This window comes from Lycium barbarum, chromosome 12, assembly GCF_019175385.1.
Source record: "Lycium barbarum isolate Lr01 chromosome 12, ASM1917538v2, whole genome shotgun sequence".
NCBI classification, from domain to species: Eukaryota; Viridiplantae; Streptophyta; class Magnoliopsida; order Solanales; family Solanaceae; genus Lycium; species Lycium barbarum.
Window position 1 is genome coordinate 97,984,284 of NC_083348.1, and position 15,575 is coordinate 97,999,858.

Genomic DNA, 15,575 nt, shown 5'->3' on the forward strand with positions numbered 1-15,575 from the left:
CGCAATTTTTATTGTATATTAACTTGAGATCACACTAAAAATTCATAAATTTCCAATCAGGAATATGTCTTGCGAGATTGCCGGACACCACATTAACAAAGAGAGTGAATGGATCGGAGGTTGGATTATCCCAAGGAGTTACCGCGGACTTCGTTCTCACTATATTAGAGTTGGATTCAAGACTTTAGCACGTGCAACTATCACTATATCATTCACGATTGGTTTGTGAAAATAAGTGTAAATTTTTAGTTTATATTATGTACACAAACATATTTTATTTTGAATTTAAGTTATATATAACCTTAATGTAAATATTAGATTTTTAATTGATATTTACAAGTAAGCTTTCTTAAGACGTAAAATCTATTATCTCAAAAACTAAGACAAATTGATAAGTAAATGTAAGCTGATAACATAAAAATTTCTGATGGAATATAATTTAAACTCTTTTATTTTAAGTCGAAGCTTGAAAGGGGAATAGGGATTAGAGAAGATGCCAGGCCGACGTCTTCCTTGCGCTCAAAGAAGGGTGACCATTAATAGACTGTTCTATAACTTTACTTAACTTAATGATACTATACCAAAAAGAGGAATTAAGAATGTTAAGTTAATAGAGTAACTATTCGTTTGTTTCAATTAATGCAAACGGAAGGGAAAAAAATTACAGCAGATAACTAAGTTTTCCTTTCTTTAATTTTTTTAACTCTATATATATTTTGTCGAAGATATACAGTGCATACTTGCACCAGTGACATGCATATTATCATTCTAAAGTTTCTATTCTATTTTTAGGAGACCGTTTGATCAATAAATTAGCTATGCAAGGATTATATATAATGCAAAATTATATTATGTATGCAAAGAATAATAATGAAAATAATATGACGTGGTGATAATGTTACAAGAATTATTATGTTGTGATTAATAATGAAGTGATCATTATACGAAAAATAGTTTTAAATCTTATATTGCATATACACGTCTTCTAATTATTTAAAACCATTAATCAAATGTTGCATAAATTATATGAAGATTATTTTTATAACTAAGCAACCAATTAAATACTGCATCAATTATGTGGAGAAATATTTTGTCATTCTTTTATGTGAGATTTTATTATATCGTAATTAATTATACTAATACAATCAATTAAAAAAAAAAAAAACCAAGTGTATATGGGGGCATATTTTAGACCATATGGATAGAAAATTGAAGACAAAGTACAAGAGGTAGCAATTTCTTTCCCCTGGAACCAAATGGGAGACAGGGTGGTAGTACACAGTACACACATGATTAAACTTAGAAGCATGGGAATCTCCGACCACACCAATAAGGCGCCAAAATGATGTGGATAAGGGCAACACTGTCATTTCACCAAATATCGTTATTTGCTTGGAGAGGGGTATTTTTGGAAGTCCAAATCACGACATTATCAATTCCATCCACCGACCACCGACCTAACTCTCCCACCACAGTTTTTTAAATTCCCTAAATTACCCAAAAACATAAATTCCTATTCCGACTATTCACAAACAAACAAAAATATTTCTTCCTTTTGGTCAATTTATGTGAGACATTTTCTTTTTAATCTGTTCAAGATATATTTTTATATTTAAAAATAATTTACGATCACACAAATATTTAACGCTTATTTTAAATCATAAATTTTAAAAATCTTTCTTTCTTAAATTTAATGTCCAGTCAAACCATATCATATAAATTTGGACGGATGGAGTAATTCCTAACCATAATTAATATAAAATTAATAATCTCATTGAATTATTGTAATCATCTTTTATATACTTTAGAAAATCCATTTCTCTGTCGTCACCCCTGAGCCAAATGACAACTGCTTTTCCATTATTGAATTCCCCCTAAATTTCCCTTAGCTCACATAATACGCCAACTCCATCATAAAAACAGCCAATTTTGCAATTTTGATTCCAAAAACAAAGAGAAAACCCAAGTGAGAAAAAGTGAAAAAAAAGGTATATATTTACACCTACATCTATAGCTATAGATGGGATTATGAGGATTTTAGGGAGCTTTTAAGATGGCGGATGGAACAACAATCACCATATTTTATGAGGTACGAGCAAGCTAAGGGGCCTATAGAAAACTTAATATTTATACTCATCCAGCAAGTTACTGGTATTATTATTGTGGAGAGAGAGAGAGAGAGAAAAGAAGATTGATTGTGTCGGTGCTTTTAAGATATTTATTTTTCATTTTTTTTTATAAGGAGTCTTTTATTAGAATTATAAAAAAAAAAATCCTTTTAAGAAAATCAGGGTAGAGTAGCCAGAACCGCTACACCACAATAACCTTTTTTCTTCACTTCCAGCTTTTGCCTTTTCATGGGTATTCTTTCTCTCTCTGTTATTCCTCCCAGTTTAGCTCTAGATTACAGGGAAGCAAAAATTTTGTAATTAAGCCCCTGTAATTTCACATAATTGTATACAGTTAAGAGAGAAAGAAAGATAAGGACGACAACAGGAAGATGGATGTAGGTGCTGGGGGTCAAAGTGGAGTTGCTGCAAGTTCAGGGGGTTGTTGTGGTGTTAAGAGAAAAAACGAAAGGCGTTACAAAGGGATACGTATGAGGAAGTGGGGAAAGTGGGTTGCAGAAATTAGAGAGCCAAACAAGCGTTCAAGAATTTGGTTGGGCTCTTATTCAACACCTGTAGCAGCTGCTCGAGCTTATGATACGGCGGTTTATTATCTAAGAGGGCCTTCGGCCCGTTTGAATTTTCCTGAGTTTTTGGTTGGTTCTGATGGTGGGCTTAATGATTTGTCTGCTGCTTCAATTCGTAAAAAAGCTATAGAAGTTGGTGCACAAGTTGATGCTGTACAGAACTCACTTGCAACACATCATCATGACCACGGCCACGACCACGATAGTCCACAAGAAAAGGTGCACTGTGAGACTTCAAGCCCGTCAGAATTGAAGCCTTGTTGGTTTCAAGAAAAGCCCGATTTAAACTTGAAGCCCGAGCCTGAAGATCCAGAATTGGATTACTGGTGATTGGTAATATTTTAGTTACTATCGATATTACTGATAATAGTAGTATTAGTAGTATGTATGCTAGTGTAATTTTTTTGTCTTTTCAATTTTGGATTTTTGTTGGGGGAAGAGGAGGTGCTTTGGTAAGAATACAAGCGCCGCTCCAGGTTGTATCGACTCCTAGCTGGTAGCCTAGGATTGTTATATTCTTAAAAACTATCACCTCTTTTCTTTTATTTTTAAGATAAAATTATCAGCTCAACAGTTTTGATGTTGTTGTAACATGTAAAGGGTATTTGTGTTGTGTTATTATTTTGTCTAATCGCAATTCAATTCGTACGTTGCTTGGTTGGGGGCCTTAGTGGTGGTGGGGGAAACAAATGGTAGTGTGAATGATGGATTATGCATATTGGTCATGTTAAAGACTTAACCAATTGTTTATTTGGAGAAGAAAATGATGAATGATGATTGAGGAGTGAGGTGAGCGTGTGTGGCGGCGACAGAAAAGGGTATTTGGGAGGGGTTAAATTGTTACTACTACTATTTGTAGTCAATTCTTTATTTGTTAATTTCGTTTTTTTTTGTAGTGGTTGATATCATGAACAGTGGATGGGAGAAAGACATGTCTGATAGATCATTGTACTATCTGGTCGCACTAGTACTGAACTGGTAAAAAAATAGACCAGCGGATCCAAGTGGGAAGTGGCCGCGGCCACTTGGGGAGGGCCGCCTAGAGGGGTGAGGGTGAGGGAACAACAAAGGCCCTACAATGGCTCGAGTTTGGTGCAAGTGGATAATGGTCAATAGTATGTGATTTTGTGTTTGCTAACTGTGAACAAAAAATGAAGTGCTCCTATGGGGTCGAATTATGCCCGCTTCAATTATTTCCTCATATATAATTTTTTCTTCTACGAGTATAAATATCGGGTAATTTGGATAATTATGTTCATTAAAACGTAGATATCATCTTTTTTAAGTACTCCTATGTTTGATTTTGCATTTTGCAGTTACTTGTAGTAGCAGGGGTTGAAGTTCAATGTTCGGTATAAATAACTTTGTGGTCATGGTTCATTAGTAAGGAATCAAACTGACTGTATTGTTCTTTGGGTACGGTAAATACAAATTCAATCTATTAGTGAACTTGTCTGTGCTTTGTGCTGTATAATAATAAATTTAAAATAATCTTTTCATAGATTAAGTGGAGATAGGGAGAAAATAATTAACTTTTTGGATTGTTGAATCAATAAAACTCAATACATGCATTAGTATCAATCCACATATATTTCATTCATTCATGAAAAAAAGAAATTCATTATTATTTAAAAATCAATTGGAGAACTGATAGAAAATATAAAATACTATTTTCACAAAATAAGTTACCAAAAAAATATATTCTCTTCTAATATAGTTAATTAAAATAATAATAAAAAATTAAGGTGGGGTCCGCATGAAGAATTAGGAGACAATTGACACAAAAAACGCTAAAGAAGTTATAAAACTAAAAGATTTAAAACTTATAACTTTGGGTAAGGATAAAAATGCACTAATTTTCAACACATACGTCTCACACAAATAATGAGGAATAACATTAAAAAGACGAAATATAAACGGTCAAGAAACGTATACACATATTTTCTTAAAATGATGAAGTTGGTCTATACTTAAAAATTTAAGACTACAACAGATGCTAACACATGAAAGCGCTTTTCAGTGTTGTTGAGTAGAAAGAGATGATGGTATGAAACTCTGTAGGAGAAGGTGTATTTCAAATCTTTCAATTGGAGAACCAAACCAGAAAAGTCATATATGGGAGAAGCGGACTAAGTAAAATAATTTATTGATATTTTCAATTAATTGAATTATAATACTTTCTATAATTATATTACTAAAAGGTACTCTCTCTGTCCTAATTTATGTGACATAGTTTGACTAGACACGAAGTTTAAAAAAGAAAGGAAAGATCTTTGAAATTTGTGGTCTAAAATAAGTCATAGATATTTGTGTGGATTTAAATCATTTCATTAAAGGTAAAAAGAGAAGTTTCAAGTTAAATGATTTCTAAACATAAAAATATATCATTCTTTTTTAGACAGATTAAAAAGAAAAGTGTGGTACTATTTTTTGTGTTGCACGGGCTTTCACCATCTAGTTTAATTAAAGGGCAAAAAACATATATGTACATGGTAAGAGGGTATATTTACAGAACATGACGATATTTTTCAGTTTACAAAATATATCAATAGACTTGTTACAAAATTTATACGAATTAGGTAAATTAAAAAGAAACAAATAAAACACATTAAATAAGGTAAGGAAATTTTATCCACTTTTCTCTCTCCATTCAAAATTTAGAAATATAGTTTCCTGATTTTCTCCAACTTTTGCTTCCTTATTTCATCCACTTTTCTCTCCCCATTCAAAATTAAGAGATATTGTTGCCTAATTTTCTCCAACTTTTACTCAAAAAGTCCATTATAATCGGAAATTTTTATGTACAAAGTTCATACACCAAAAAACATGTATAGTTTTCGTATGCATTATGTATAACTATATAGATTCTTATAATTTTTATATATGAAATATGTATAACAATTGTATGTGTATTTTGATTATTATAAAGTATACAAAAATTGTATAAAACCTAATCAAAGTATGTATAAATTTTGAGAAAAATATGTATTATAAACTTGTAATTGATACAAATCAGATTCCATACAAAGTCCATACACCAGAAAATAAATATATATTAATTTTTGTATAAATGTAGAAATTCATTATAATTTCTATGTATGAAATATGTATAAAAGTTGTATGTATATTGTGATTATGATAAAATATATTTAAATGTATAAAATCTAATCAAAGTATGTATAGATTATGAGAAAGTATATATGTATAATGAGTTTTCTGATTGATACAAACCAAATTCCATCCACATTTCATACACATATCAGTTTTCAACATTTTTAAGACTAATTGGTATCGAATTTGTTCGCATTTCATACACATTGTGCCGCATATATCTAAAAAATGATATATAGCAGACTCCATACACATTTCATACATATATTAGTTTTCAACATTTTTTAAAATTACAGTTTATATAATTTATACATTTTTTTTTTCAAAACACACAATGATCATATATATCTCAAAACGATACAAATCAATTTTTATATACAATTAATACACAAGTTAGTAATCAAAAATACTTTGTAATATTGGTTTGAAAATTTATACTAGGAGAGAAGATGGATTTTAGGTATGAAAATGACGTCTATCATAGAGAGAGAGAGAGAGATAGAGAGAGAGAGAGAGAGAAAAAAAATTTTAAAAAGAAGAAGAAGTTGAATAGTAACTATCCTAGAATTAAGTCCACATTTAAAATAAGATTTTCTTCCTTAAAAAAAGCCTAAAATCATGGGTATCTCATTAAGCCCAAATTTAGTATACTTTGTAATTTTGTTGGTATGTTTTGTAAATAAGGAAAAGTATCCTTATGTTTTGTAATATAGAATCTTAAATAGGTATTATTAGGTCATTTTCCCTTAATTAAATTTCATACACATGTAAAAGAAACTGCGAATAATCTAACTCCCGACACCTTATTATCATCTACAAAACTTTCATATTCAGCAACTAAGGACCCATTTGGTCATAAAAATTATTCACTTTTTCCGAAATAATTTTTCAACAATCAATGTTTGAAAAATTCAAATCCAACTTGAAGTTATATTTCAAATTTGGAAAACAACTGATAACCTGTTTTCCTATTCACTTTTCACTTTTGAAGTTATATTTAAGTATATTAAATCATGAACATTATTTCAAATACTCTTTGGAAAAAGTATAACCAAACACACCTTCATCTTCAACTCCAACTCTATGATTCCAAATAAAGTGAAAATATTTAGAATCTGTGGCCAAACGTCTACTAATACTCATGGGAGGAAGATCCTATTTTCACGAGGATCATAATAATTTCTTGAACAACTCTATTTTAGTAATTTTAATGGTTTTTATTTCTTACAGATAGAAACTTTACTACCTGAAATAATCAAGAAAGAAATGAGAAAGGAAAAACAAGAACAAAAATGGAGGAGAAAGGAGAAGCAAGTTACTGCTTACAAAAGATAATGACCGATGCAACAATTTTCAATAACCTGCAAAAAACAACACAACTAAAGTCAATAAATATGAGTAAGCATGAAAAAAAAAATAGAAAGAAAAAACACAAACTAACAGGGAGCCTTAAACAAAGATCAAAAGCATAATATTTTTAATACGTAGGGACACCTAATACGGAGGGTTTATAAAAGACATCTTACTTTGAAAGAAAATGTAACCGCTACAGGAATTGCAAGGACCATAAGTCATAACGCATAACAAATTTTAAGTGACATTTAACCCTCTGTTTGGATGATTGTTTCGCGTGGTTCATTAATGTACAGTATAGTATGGTACAGTATAGTGTTGTATTGTATTGTACTGTATTAATGAACACCATGTTTGGATAGACTGTATCGTTTGTTGTGGTTTAATAACATTTGTATTGTTTGGTTTGACTGTATGGTACTGTATAATAACTTGTGAGTTCACTAAAATACCCTTAACTCTTAATTAGAAATTAATTGATATATATTAATAAAACTCAGGTAAAGAATAAAATAGGAACTTTAAAAAATAAGTAGGTAGTGGGTGGGGGTGGTGAAAGGGTGGGTGGTATGAGGTGGGGGTAGTGGGTGGTAGGGTGGGGGTGGGATTGGGTGGTGGTGAGGGGTAGTAGGTGGGGGTGGTGGAGGGGTGGGTGGTGTGACGTGGGTTGTTGTGGGGTGGGGTTGGGTGATAGGGATGGGGTAGGGTGGGGTGAGTGGCAAGGGTGGGGTGGGGGTGAGTGGTAGGGTGGGGCAGGGGCGGGGTGGGGGTGAGTGGTAGGGTGGGGGTGGGGTGAATGGTGGAGGGGATATAATGGAGAAATGAAATATGTAACCACGAAAAAACCACCAAATCCGTGGTTACAAAAATTGGACTTTTCATGGTTATATAACCATGGAATGAACCACGAGTTTACAACACCATACCACATAATTTTAAGAACAATGGAAACAAACATGGTTTCATAGAAAACCATACATTAATGAACCACGGGAAACCACCATCCAAACAGGGGGTAAGTTTCTTTTTAGTGTAGCAGATAAATGGTAGAAATGAGAAAAAAATTCAAAAATCTGGAAAAAAGAAGAAGAAGATAAATTGCATTCTAGACCATAGAGAGGTGTCATATCATCTTGTCTATGCCTAGCTTTATTATATCTATATAGATTTATGAATAACTTTAAGTTAATATTACGGAGTATATGTTTGGGAAATCAACACAATATATCCATAAAACAAAAAAATATTTACCCAGTCACATCCCCTTATAAGCTAATTTCGCTTCTACCCTATCAGTACATTATATATTTCATATGGGTTTCATAGAGGGCTGATGAGTATTTTTAAAGAAAGGAAAGAAGCCATGTGTGATACAACCATGGTATATGAGAGATGGGGTGATACCCAGAGGCGAATTTATGTATTAATTTTGGGTCATGTGAACACATAGTCACTCGACTAAACTCGATATATTATGTGTATAATTTTAAAAATATATCTAATATTACCTGAAGGAACACATGGTCAAACTAGGTTGAGTGGAGCACTGGTTAGGAGCTTTGTTTATTTCGTCAAGGTCTCGGGATCGAATCAAGTTCCTGCACGTTCTATGCTTTTATTTTCTAAAGTAGCCTTTTAACTTTCTTTTTTATATTCTTCTAAATCCTTTTTCTTCTATAATTCTAATTACCCAAAAGTAAAAAACGTGTTTCTTTTTTATATTACATCTAATGAATTTTTTTCCTTTATTTCTAATTACCCAAGTCCCAAAAGGCAAAAGAAATCAAAAAACCCCATAGGCGCTAAGTTGCAACGAATCAAAGGCAAAAGAAATCAAAAAATCTCATAGCTAATGGTGAATCCATCCTCTTGAAATTCTGAATTCGCCTATGGTGATACCATGTTGGTATCACAGTTTTGAGAGCATCTCGGTAAATAGTTTTGGCGCATGAAAGTAAAGGGGCATTTTCGGATAATTATTTTGTCTACAGTAACCATTTGTGTACTTTTCCCTATATATTTAGCAAGGATTGAATAAATGGACTAGCTTAATCATCTACTGAAATGCTCATGTGATTTTATTCCATAAAACATGACAATTATTCCTTTTCACTAATTTACCAAAAACTTATAGGCGTACAATAGATTGAAGTATCTAAACAAAACAGCATAAGAGAGACCATAGACATTAATATAAAACATTTAACTACACAAAAATAGGTCTTCTGCAGTAGTTACATAATAAATTACTCCATCTCAAGAAAAATTAACTCTGTCTAGACTTATTTTTAAAGAGAAAAGTATATAAAATTTTAAATAATCTATATAAATATTCGTATGTTGATTAGGCTTGATCTTGTCTAGTTTAATACCAAACTAAATTAGACCAAGTACATTTTGATTCTTTAAATTGGTTTGACTCTGAATTTTTATTTGATTTTTTAATTTTCATTGAACACTCTACTGTGCATATTATAATTGCAGATATATGAATCACCAAAAGAAATTTTATCTGAATCGTTAAAATAATATATAACTTAGTAGAATACAATTGTTCTCCTGTAACGTAATCTTCACTAGTGCGAGTCGGCAAATTTTTTAACCAAAAAAGTGTCTAAAGTTACCAAAATATCCCGTTAAAAAAAAAAAAAGAACCAAACTACCTTTTGCGCACTAATTTAGTGCGCAATAGCTAGGTTTTTTTTCCACACAATTTTAAAGCTCTCAAATTCACGTTTTTTTCATATTTTGACGCAAGATTAGTCATGTTTCAAAACTCCGAGATATTAATTTTTTATATAGAACTTGATATTTTTTTTTGCGGACAATAATGTCGGCTCATTACATTAAGTTTACCTAAACGTTTGCATCGTCGTTTTAGGGGTTGTAAAGTGCTCCGAAGAAAGTTTTGTTTGTTTGAATCTTGTTATCTTTAGGTTTAAGTCTTTTATTTTATAAGGTTTTGTTTCAAGTGTTTTATTTTTTAGTCAAGGCATTACTTTTTTTCGAGAGGTTCAAAATAATTCATCCAATACGAGAGGTTCAAAATAATTCATTGCAACAACCAAATAATACATCATTATTTACAATAACAAAATATTTAAAACAATACATCAAGTACGGGAGGCTCTTGTATTACGAGACGTAGTTGCACCACCACGGCCTTATAAGCTACACAAACGCTTATCATGGCCAAACTGCTCACACATCGAGCACCTTCGAGAGTATGTCCTATCCGAAACATCCATTTGATTGGGATACCGAGTTCGTGCGTTAACCTGAATTTTACGGATATACTCCTTGTTAGCAACCATTGAAAATGGCTTGTCTAGCCAATAAGCTTGATCACTAAGTGGGTAGAAGCGGCCTTCATATGCTTTAGTGTAACTTTTGGCGCTGTATTCCGATGCCACATAACTTGTTACCGTATTTCCCATTGCCTCGAAATACTTGACGGCATGAGAACGCGGCATGTGGTATGTTTGCCACTTACCACAACTGCACGTTCTCGTGCCCTCATAAACGGTATGTATGTTCCTCTCTTACCATGGTAATAACCTGTTGTGATTTCATACACACGTTCAATCAGGCCATACTCGGTCATCTTGTGCAGCTGACTTTCTTGCCTGTGATGCTCCATCATTTTTAAAGGTTTTGGCATCCATTTCCCACCCTCTGCTAATATGGCTCTGTCTTGCTTGGTTTTTGTCACAAACTGCTCCACAACTTGCATGAAAGTCATTCTTACCATTGCAGTAACGGGCAGTCCCCGAGCAGATTTTAATAAACCATTGAATGACTCCTAGTTGTTTGTTGTGAGCATCCCCCATCTCTTTCCTTCATTAGCGTGTAATGTCCATTTTTCAACTATGATTTTCTTCAACCAAGTATATGCTTCTGGACTCACTTCCTTGATCGTCTCCATCCTCGCAAGCCATTTTTTTTGTTGATGCCCCATCGCAGCCACCCACATCAATTTGTTGAGTGTGCCGTTTCCAAACTTCGTTTGAAAATTTGCCTTGATGTGCCTTAAACAACAGCGATGGTAAGCAAAGGGAGACTGCCACCCCTCCAAACTAGACATGCAGTGCATTATGCCTTGATGTCTATCAGATAGCACACATATGCCCATACGATCCTTAATAATATGCTGCCTCGAATGTGTTAAAAACATCCCCCATGTGTCGTTGCTCTCGTTAGCGGCAATTGCGAAAGCAAGAGGGAATATCGACCCATTGGCATCCATTCCTACTGCAATCAGTAGCTTGATGTCATATGCACCATATACATGTAGTGCCATCTATGGATATGACTAGCCGGCAGTGACCAAAACCGTCAATAGATGGTTTGAATGCCCAAAACACATAGTTGAAAATTGTACCGCCCTGAAGCCTCCACTCTACAACAGTTCTTGCATTGAATTTTTGTAGAGCTGCCATATACCTCGGCAATGTCTTGAAAGAGCCCTCCCAATTTCTATAAATCATCTCAAACGCAAGCCTACGCCCAAGAAATCCCTTTCTCTTGCTTATTGTTTTTTAATATACCTGTTTAACGTTTCTAATGCAATCTTTGATGGGGATCCTGCAAAAGTTTAAACAAACAACACTTAGCAATGACAATTTAATTGATGTGAGAATTATAATGAACTAGGTCGAATAGGTTACCTTGGGGTTTCGGCAACGTCTTTTAGTAGCACTTGAGCAATCATATTTATATCTAAATTAAAATGATCTGCTCGATTCTGTCCCATATCACAAATGTGACGTTTGTGGAATTTTGTGATAGCCCACATGCCATCGGGCTTTTCAATTCCCCGAAGCATCCATTGACAACCTTGATACTGTTGTCTACAAACTAGTCTCCATATATTTCTGGTTGAATCATCAACCCTATAATCCCTCATTTCCTTATAACAATAAATTTTTACTGCTCTTTGCAATACTTTTTTTTATCCGAACACCATCCCTTTTTCAAGGTAGCAATCATATTTTATAAGATCGGACGGTTCTACATTGATCATCTTCTCTGGTGAAGACAAAAGCATCAGCCCGACCTTGAAGATTGTCTAGATATGGAATATTGTCAGAATGCCACTGCATTGGGCTTTAGGGAGGGCTTTTGGGAGTTAGGTTTTCCGGCAGTGGACTTTGCATCAATGCTATTAAATTTGCTTGCTACCCACGAGATTTAACATCGACCTCTTCGTCTTCATCATCATCATCGGTTTGTTCTGCATTATTTGGTTCGCTATTACTTGATGATGTCTCACAATAATTTGGACAATCATCACCATCTAAGAAAGGCCTCTTCCTACACGAAAAGTAACATATTTTAAATACTAACATCAAATATATAAGGATTAGTTAATATCAAGGTGATGAATCTACCGATATTGATCTATATTGACATGGTTTGGAGAAAGATCATCTCCACCGAACTGAGTGGATTGCCCAAAATCATCATTTGGTATCACTGGCGAGTTTTGTGAATAATATTCAACTCTATCAAACTGAGAGTTTTGCCCAGTATTACTCATACCAGGTGTGTAACCCCTACAAAGATACCAAAAAAGGATATTTACTAATAAATAAAATAAACTTCCACTCACCCCTACAAAGAGTAAAAAGGTTATTTACTCTATATACATTTCAAGATCATAAATGGCGACTACATCCCTCTAGTCTTCAGGCGCCCTTAAATACTCCCTCAAAGAGTTATCATCATTGATATTCCACGCATCATAAAGCACTAAGCCTTGTGAAACGGTGTTTGGATATTTGCCAGTTACAGATAATCCATACTATGTGGGATCAATTTTCATTTTTTTATGTAGGTAAGTGACTAATGTTTCATAGTTTAAGGTTGTTGGAAACTTAACATGAGCTTTTGGTTTGATACTATAACGAACAGTATTATTGTCATCAAGTATAACTCCATCCTAAAAAAGAGAAACCCTAACGGTTAAAGAAGAAGAAGACATTTTTTCTTGAAGATTGAGTTTTTTCAAGAACTTAAAAGACTTAAACTTATGAAATGGATGAGTTTTTACCTCATTCAACATTCATATTAAATAGGCAAAATATGAGCGCAAAAGTGATCATTTAAAAAACGTGGAAACTCTATTGCCCATAAAAATACTGCGCAATACTTTTGCGCATTAAAATGTTACGCAATAGGATAAGATTTTTGAAATAATGCAGCATGATATTGTCAAATCAAGTATAGTGTGTCATAAAAAGAGGACAAATAATACAGCATTGTGTTGTCACATCAAGCATAGTGTGTCATAAAAAGCGGACAAGTATAGGGTGTCATCTATAGCTGTTATATTGCGCATTTAAATGTTGTGCAATACAAGTTAGTGTCATAAAAAGTGGTCAAATAATGAAGCATTGTGTTGTCACATCAAGCATAGTGTGTCATAAAAAGAGGACAAATAATGGAGCATTGTGTTGTCAAATCAAGCATAGTGTGTCATAAAAAACGGACAAGTATAGTGTGTCATAAAAACCGGACAAGTATAGTGTGTCATCTATGACTGATATATTGCGATTTAAATGTTGAGCAATACAAGTTAGTATCATAAAAAGAGGTCAAATATTGGAGCATTGTGTTGTCAAATCAAGCATAGTGTGTCATAAAAAACGGACAAATAACGAAGCATTGTGCTGTCAAATCAAGCATAGTGTGTCATAAATAGCGGACAAGTATAGTGTGTCATTTATGGCTGATATATTGCGCATTTAAATGTTGTGCAATACAAGTTAGTGTCGTAAAAAACGGTCAAATAATGGAGCATTGTGTTGTCGCATCAAGCATAGTGTGTCACAAAAAAGCGGACACACTATATTGCACATTTAAATGTTGCGCAATACAAGTTAGTGTCATAAAGAGTAGTTTATAACATGATGGACGAAAAACTAGCATTTACATAAAACGAGTTATCATGTCATTCTATACCCAATTTGTTGATATTGGTTCTATTACATGTTTTACCCCATAAGACATATTTGAAGCAATGGGTAGGACATGGGAACTAGATGATGATTTTAAATACTCAAATAACCCGAACAACAAATTCAATCGACAATACAATAACACAATAAGAGAGGAGTGGGATTGGCGTGTCGGGAGGCTGCAGCGCTTGAACAAAATTTGAGGTCACTAAGGCTTAAACGCCCAAAAAAATGTGCTATGTCAATGCCTCGTGACACTCCACAAGAGTTAAATTTTGCTCTTAACCGTTTTCACGAAGAGAATAATCGGATGGAAATACGTTGCCTAAAGGTAGAATATGGTCAACATGGTTACGCAGGATTCAGATCCAAGTGGGATTCGGACTGTGAGATGTCCGATGAAGACTAATATTTTTTTTAAAATAAAGTAAGTAGGTAGGGTCATAATGATCACCCCCCGAGGGTGCTTGGGGGTTTCCATTTATATAAGTAGCCTTTAATTTGTTATTAGACTATAACATTTTCAATGTCGAGTAGTGGAAATGTAGATTGATCTTTATTCCTTCCAAAGGATTCAAATAGCAGTGGTGATGATAGTTCAAATGATAGCAGCTATTCCAGTGAATCAAGTTTTCTCAATAACAATAATTTCCCACTAGACTATATGAAACCCCAACTTCTTATAGAGCGTAACGATGATTTTTGCAGCGTGAAATATTCAGATCCACAAGAACATTATTGCGGGTTACGCCGAGAATGGGAACATCGGCTTGCCGAATCAGAACGTCTTATTCGTGACTTGGAAAATCTCAACGCTCAAATCCCAACAAGGTACTCAATAACCATCTCTTGAGTAGGTCCAGAAACTTGCGAGCTTGCCATACAAAGGATTAGAAAAGAAAACAACAGAATGCTAGCAAGACGTTGTAGATTTTCCATGCTAAAGTTGGCCGAAGAACAAGCATCATCAACAAGTAGAGAATTAACATCTACAGAAAAAAGATATGTCTTAAGAAACCAGAAACCCAAAATATTGTTCTGAGGACGATATTGAAGACTTCTATTCTGATGATGATTAGGGGTTATTTTGGTTCACTCTATTAGATTTTGGGTAATTTAAGTTTCGGACTCGTGCGGTTAATTTATATTTTTAGTTTACGATGAAGTCACCAATTTGAATAGTTTTAGTATGTTTTTAATTTGCGATAATTGTTATAGTCTATTATTAATTTAAATAATCTTCTTAAAACAAAGTACATAAAAATAATAAACAATCGAAACAAAGTACATAAAAATAACAAAATAAATAGAAAATACACAGAAAAACAAATTACATAGAAATATTAAACTTAATAAATAAAATACATAGAAATAATAAACAACAACAACATAACACAAATAGTCTTCCAAAATTTCAGTTTTTCTTTTAAAGCATTTTTCTCGTGTTGGGTTTCTCT

At 33.3% G+C, this 15,575-nt stretch overlaps 1 protein-coding gene across 2 annotated transcripts; it reads left to right on the forward strand.

The window, feature by feature from the left end:
* Positions 1-1,807: 1,807 nt before the first annotated feature.
* On the forward strand, positions 1,808-4,146 carry LOC132622643 (ethylene-responsive transcription factor ERF011-like). 2 transcript variants are annotated; one of them, XM_060337287.1, is made up of 2 exons: positions 1,808-3,028; positions 3,592-4,146. In XM_060337287.1, the coding sequence occupies exon 1, from the start codon at positions 2,501-2,503 to the stop codon at positions 3,023-3,025; it is 525 nt and encodes a 174-aa protein (XP_060193270.1). In that variant the 5' UTR covers positions 1,808-2,500; the 3' UTR covers positions 3,026-3,028; positions 3,592-4,146. The 2 variants fall into 2 exon arrangements, with proteins under 2 accessions (XP_060193270.1, XP_060193271.1); XM_060337288.1 differs by lacking the exon at positions 3,592-4,146 and having other exon boundaries at positions 1,808-2,089; positions 2,464-3,313.
* The last annotated feature ends 11,429 nt before the right edge of the window (positions 4,147-15,575 follow it).